At 45.3% G+C, this 6,810-nt stretch overlaps 1 protein-coding gene across 1 annotated transcript in view; it reads left to right on the forward strand.

Annotated features, from left to right (window-relative positions):
• galnt2 (UDP-N-acetyl-alpha-D-galactosamine:polypeptide N-acetylgalactosaminyltransferase 2) overlaps positions 1-5,055 on the forward strand; it is a 78,073-nt gene extending 73,018 nt beyond the window's left edge. The window contains exons 14-16 of the mRNA XM_084061749.1: positions 1,045-1,171; positions 2,218-2,337; positions 4,648-5,055. Coding sequence (XP_083917875.1) covers positions 1,045-1,171; positions 2,218-2,337; positions 4,648-4,803 — 403 coding nt within the window. The 3' untranslated portion in view covers positions 4,804-5,055. The remainder of the gene's footprint in view (positions 1-1,044; positions 1,172-2,217; positions 2,338-4,647) is intronic.
• Positions 5,056-6,810: the final 1,755 nt, after the last annotated feature.

Genomic DNA, 6,810 nt, shown 5'->3' on the forward strand with positions numbered 1-6,810 from the left:
GGGGTTGACATGAAAAAGTTTGAGAACCACTGATTTAAAAAAACTGTTAGGATTTAGAAAACATTTGTAGAATCCCCCAGAAGGTAAGATTTGAGTTAAAAAATGTCTGCTTTAAAAAATATGTATTCAAAGATTTGCAAAAATGTTCCTGATTTAAAAAAGAAATAGCAGATCTACAAGCTCATATTTGATCATAAATACATTTTTTTTTATCTCAAACAAATTGTTAGAGTGAGCTCCAAGCATCATCTCCAGGTGCTCCCTGAGAACTGAACCAAAAAGGTTATGTGCACCCCTGTTTATTAGTGGCAAATACAATACATAAGTTGACTTGGAGCGCCCCCCGGTGGCTCACCTGGTAAGAGCGTAAACCACTTGTTCCTGCAGACTATTTACTCCATGTCATCCTCTCTCTCTCTCTCTCTCTCTCTCTCTCTCTGTCCCTCCTTTTATCTCTCTCTCTCAACTCAACAATAAAGCAGAAATACAGCAGAAACAATCTTTAAATATATCATCGCTGTCGGGCAGAAACCTCTGATCTCCATATATCTTTCGTAAATGAACGTCCTACTTGATCACACTACAGCGTCACACAAAAGCATCAAAAGTAGCAGATCTGCAAAACTAGAAACACAGCGCGAAGCGTTTTGAGCTTGTAGATCTGCTCATCTCACACTAAAGGCCTCTGCAGACAGGGTGTGATTAGTCAATCACTTTTTACCGCATGCGAAAAGACGCACGAATTGAACTGGGTTAGATTGGAAAAAAAACGCATCACATCGCCGCACGGTAAATTGGGAGCCGGTGTGCATGAGGTCATAGAGAACCATGTGTTCATTTAAAAAATGATATTGTCCGTTTTTTCCGTGCGAAAAATCGCACCCTGTCTGCAAAGGCCTTTACTGTAGGACCATGGCCCTATATCTGGATGGTACATTCAATAATTTAACGTGTGTGTGTGTGTGTGTGTGTGTGTGTGTGTGTGTGTGTGTGTGTGCGTGTGCGTGTGCGTGTGTGTGTGTGTGTGTGTGCGTGTGCGTGCAGAGTTCCGGACCACCAGGACATAGCGTTCGGAGCCCTCCAGCAGGGAGGGAACTGCCTGGACACTCTGGGTCACTTTGCAGATGGAGTGGTGGGCGTGTATGAGTGCCACAACGCTGGGGGAAACCAGGTACACTACACACACACATACAGTACAGGCCAGCCAATCAAATGGCTGCTTAAAGTCACATGGTCGGCGGCGTGCGGAGAAAAGGCCCACGAGGTGAAAGGTTTCAGGTTCTGTGCTGTTGCATTGCTTTGTGTGTGTGTGTGTGTGTGTGTGTGTGTGTGTGTGTGTGTGTGTTAGGGCCTGGTGAATTGATATTCAAATATCGAATATTCCTTGAATATGGGGAAAATATGTATATTCGAATATGAAAATTAATATTCGAATATATTGTTTTGTTTATTTGACAGGGACAATACAAAAAACAATGTATCAAGTTATAAAAACAAACAAAAGATATGTTTTATTGGATCCGAGCACTCCATACATAGTTTTTTGTACTGTTTCTGTCAACAAAAAAAAATTGAAAAATATTTCTTTTGAAAAAAAAAGAAGATTTTTTTTTTATAATAATAATATTCGAATATCTGCCAATTTTTAAGACCAATATTCGAAAATCATTTCTGAGGAAAGTTGACAGCCCCTATCGTGCGGTATGATATACTTATCATACCGATCTGCAAGCTGGTACCATACAGTGTAGAACAGCTGTTTTAGGCTATGGTTAAAATGTCCTAAAATGTTGTAGCCTCCATCTCCAGACTTTTATTTTTTAGTTTTACTCAAAAACAAAAGCCTGGACCAACCAGCCTGTTGACGTTCATGGAATAGGAAGTGTTTCATTTCCACCAACCAACCAGAGTGCAGTGGGCGTCGCTCCAAATGTTGTGACGTCACGGCTCTCAATGCTACGCATTGGGGAGGAGGAGGGGCATGGGGCGGGGCGGGGCGTTGTGAGCTTGTAGATCTGCTTTTTTTCGGCTTTAGGCTTACGGTTAAAAATGGCAATTATTATTTTTAAATGGCATTCATTACATGGCTGTCCTAAAGTGTTGATATCCTCACAAGTATAGTAATACAAACGTGTGTGTGTGTGTGTCTCTACGATGATGATGTGGATGAAATGTCCGCTGTCAGCTCTAGTGTAACATGGGTGTGTTTTGTTTCAGGAGTGGGCGTTGACTAAAGACAAGTCGGTGAAGCACATGGACCTGTGTCTGACCGTGGTGGACAGGACGGCCGGATCACTCATCAAACTACAGGGATGTAGAGAGAACGACAGCAGACAGGTAAGATCAGGGTACAGGGAGGTAGAGAGAACGACAGCAGACAGGTAAGATCAGGGTACAGGATGTATAGAGAACGACAGCAGACAGGTAAGACCAGGGTACAGGATGTATAGAGAACGACAGCAGACAGGTAAGACCAGGGTACAGGATGTAGAGAGAACGACAGCAGACAGGTAAGATCAGGGTACAGGGAGGTAGAGAGAACGACAGCAGACAGGTAAGATCAGGGTACAGGGAGGTAGAGAGAACGACAGCAGACAGGTAAGATCAGGGTACAGGATGTATAGAGAACGACAGCAGACAGGTAAGACCAGGGTACAGGGATGTAGAGAGAACGACAGCAGACAGGTAAGATCAGGGTACAGGATGTAGAGAGAACGACAGCAGACAGGTAAGACCAGGGTACAGGATGTATAGAGAACGACAGCAGACAGGTAAGACCAGGGTACAGGATGTATAGAGAACGACAGCAGACAGGTAAGACCAGGGTACAGGATGTATAGAGAACGACAGCAGACAGGTAAGATCAGGGTACAGGATGTATAGAGAACGACAGCAGACAGGTAAGACCAGGGTACAGGGATGTAGAGAGAACGACAGCAGACAGGTAAGACCAGGGTACAGGGATGTAGAGAGAACGACAGCAGACAGGTAAGACCAGGGTACAGGGATGTAGAGAGAACGACAGCAGACAGGTAAGACCTAGCCTGGTAAACCCTCCCTCCGGAAATCTCATTTCCATTTGATTTCAGGAGTGAGTCTGGCCTGATCGCCCATGCTGCAATATTGGCTTTGGGCTGGAGTTGGGTGGGAGTAATACCGTTGACTGACAACCCCTTCAGACAATGATCGTTTTTCCCCTTCAGCCAATCAGCAGTTCATTTTTACCACCTCCAGACTATGTGACGCAACGGAACTTTTGAGACAGCCATGCCCAAAATAGGTTGCCTTATTCGGATACATGGGTGTCACTGCCCGCCCCTCCCGGTTCTCTAAATTTGTATTTTTAAATAGGCTCTGTCATGATTAATTGACCACATATATGAAGTTAAACAACTAAATTCTATCCAAACGATGTCTTAATACTAATAGTAAATTCCGTGCCTCAAAATAGAAGTTTGAGAGCTTTTTGAGGTAAAAAAAACAGTGGAGAAAATAGCGGACAGAAAAGATGGCTGCCGTTCGTGTTTTGTCGGCTGCATTCAGGCTGCACTCGGTGCCATTCGGGCTCACTCGAACTCGCCACCTGATTGGCCAACTGTCGCTGTCAATCACAGAACGATGTGCGACAACGCTGATAGGCTCGTCCGTTTGGAGCACACAGCCAATATTGCAGAATGGGCGATCAGGCCAGACTCACTCCTGAAATCAAATGGAAATGAGATTTCTGGAGGGAAGGGTACAGGGATGTAGGGATGTATAGAGAACGACAGCAGACAGGTAAGACCAGGGTACAGGATGTATAGAGAACGACAGCAGACAGGTAAGACCAGGGTACAGGGATGTATAGAGAACGACAGCAGACAGGTAAGACCAGGGTACAGGATGTATAGAGAACGACAGCAGACAGGTAAGATCAGGGTACAGGGATGTATAGAGAACGACAGCAGACAGGTAAGATCAGGGTACAGGATGTATAGAGAACGACAGCAGACAGGTAAGACCAGGGTACAGGGAGGTAGAGAGAACGACAGCAGACAGGTAAGACCAGGGTACAGGATGTAGAGAGAACGACAGCAGACAGGTAAGACCAGGGTACAGGATGTATAGAGAACGACAGCAGACAGGTAAGATCAGGGTACAGGGAGGTAGAGAGAACGACAGCAGACAGGTAAGACCAGGGCTGCCAGCTTCCAGGGAAAGTCAGCAGGAGTGAGACTATAGGGTGGAGATGCGGAAAAGAAAATTGTACCTTTTTTAACGGCGATTTAGAGGAATGTCTCAATTTAAATTAACATTAAGACTGTTGTCTGGTCACACATTGACAACTGAAATAGTGTATCCTATCCTTCCTATTTTTAAAGCATAGACTGAATAGTTTTATTAAAGGTTTCATGACATTCAGTTTTAAAACACATCTTTGTCATGGTCCTTCAAACGGGTATAAAAAGTTTTAACTGAAAATTCCACTCCAGTGAGCCATTGCAGGTGTTTTTCTCTCACATTTCTAAGAAAACAAAAGAAAATCGACTTTATTAGGAAAGGACACTAAGAAAAGGCTAAGTATTATGACTTTATGACAGTGTATGTGTGTGTGTGTGTGTGTGTGTGTGTGTGTGTGTGTGCGCGTGCGTGTGCGTGTGTCTGTAGAAATGGGAGCAGATAGAGTCCAACACTAAACTCCGCCACGTGGGCAGCAACCTGTGCCTGGACAGTCGCAGCGCCAGGATGGGCGGTCTGACGGTGGAGGTCTGCGCCGCCAACCTCAACCAGCAGTGGAAGTTCACCCTCAACCTACAGCAATAGGGGGCGCTAGTGAACAACACAACATCCACATTAAAACACCCACCCACACACACACACACACACACGCACGTACGCACACACGCACGCACGCACGCACACACACACAGAGCAAAAGAGCGACACTTGGAGAAAGACAGACTTGTGGACGAACGGATAAAGAACTCCTCTTTCTTTACCCGGTGGGGGGGAGGGCGGGGCATTGGACTCAGTTAATCTGAGTTGTAGCCAATCATTGTCCAGAATTCCCCCTATGAGCTCCACCTCCCTCCCTCCCTCCCTCCCCTCCTGGGGGGGCGGGGGCGATGTTTGTAAACATTATCGGAGGAAAGAGGAAAACGTGACCATATTTGGGTAGGGAGGGAGGGAGGGAGGAGGGTTTGGGGGGAGGGGTGGGTGCTCATGACGATGATGATGATGGTGAACATTGCTGAAGATGACGTTCCATCCAACCCACATACCTCAGTGTTTGTCACGCTGGTGAAATGGAACTGTTTTTCTTTTTATGAATTTTTGAATTATTTTTAATTTTTCCGGTTCTTACCTTTTTTTCTCTCTCTCTCTCTCTCTCTCTCTCTCTCTTTCGATTCGTTGTGGATGTTGGCAGCATTAGTCACGTAGTCATTGTTCGGAATGTATAGAAACAGACGAGCTTTGGGGGCGGGGGGGTGGGGGAGGGGTTTCCGACAACGGCGGGCGGTCGTTTGTTCGTTGGTTCGGTTTGGCAGAGAGCGGAGAAAAGACTCGACCACGCAGAGCTCTTCCTCTCGTCGGTTCTTCAACTCGAACCCCTTCCCGCCAAAACCGACAAGAAAACTCAAGAACGACGACGGCACAAAACACAACGGGAATGTTGTGTTTGTTTGTTTGTTTGTTTTCCTACGCGTCTCTGGGTGGGTGGGTGGGGTCTCAACTTCCAGAAACTAGAAGTGTCTTTAAAAGCTGTCTTTGTCATCGTGTGACGTTGTTTGTAGCACTGGATGCTACATCTTTCTTCACCCATTTTGTTATCAATCATGTCTTTTTCTTTTAATTCAAAGTTTCAATTGAAGCAACAAAACCTGAGATGTTTTTATTTGTTTGTTTTTTTCGTCGATGCCGACAGGATGTGTTGCGGTTGGACTGTTCAGGGCTTTTCCCATGGGGGGGGGGGGGGGGGCGGTGACACCTCCGCCTGCGTTGTGGCATTGATCCGCGGGGACAAAGACCCACTGTGCTCCTCAGTGGAATAGATAGCGTTTAAACCTGCGGTTCTCAAACTTTTCACCCCACAAAATAATCATATTTGAACTGTGGACCCCCCACCCTTACAAGCACTTGGAATTGTGGGAGTTGAGGCATTACATTTAGTTTGACTCTGTTCCACAGATAAATATTGTGAAAATATAGTCTTTGGTAAAATTTGACAATTTGGCCAATGTTTGACAATTTCTTATTATAGTATAGTTTGTTGATTACTTTTGACGCAGTAATGGTCTTATTATTTTTAGAGGTATTAAAACTATCTTAGAAGGTGCAGATAGCCTGTACAGTATACACTAATACTGTATGTTGGTTCGTTTACTGCAGAGTGAGAAAACAATGTTGCACATTAATTAAGCTAATCATCTGGGGACCCCCCCCCTGGGGGCGCCGACCCACAGTTTGAGAACCACTGGTTTAAAACGCATTCAAATGAATTACAGTCACTTCCGGTGTGAAAAGCCCTTTAATAGCCACACACACACACACACACACACACACACAGCCGTCATTGGCAAGGTGATTATAGGCCCGGTAGAAGCAGCTGTCGACGTCACCGCAGTGAAAATATCTGGTGACCCGTGAGGGACAATAGGCTCTGTGCACAGCGGCCATATCGGAAAGAAATTGGGCCTCTGCCTTACTGCCTTAACAGGTCTTACCAAGTCTTACCAATGATACTAATTAAGGCTCTGTTCCATGTAGTGTGGCACAGTGGTTCTCACACTTATTCATTTCAAGAACCCCCATAACTCTGAGAGTGTTACA

This window comes from Gymnoscopelus microlampas (genome assembly GCF_963454915.1).
Source record: "Gymnoscopelus microlampas genome assembly, chromosome: 1".
Lineage (NCBI taxonomy): Eukaryota > Metazoa > Chordata > Actinopteri > Myctophiformes > Myctophidae > Gymnoscopelus > Gymnoscopelus microlampas.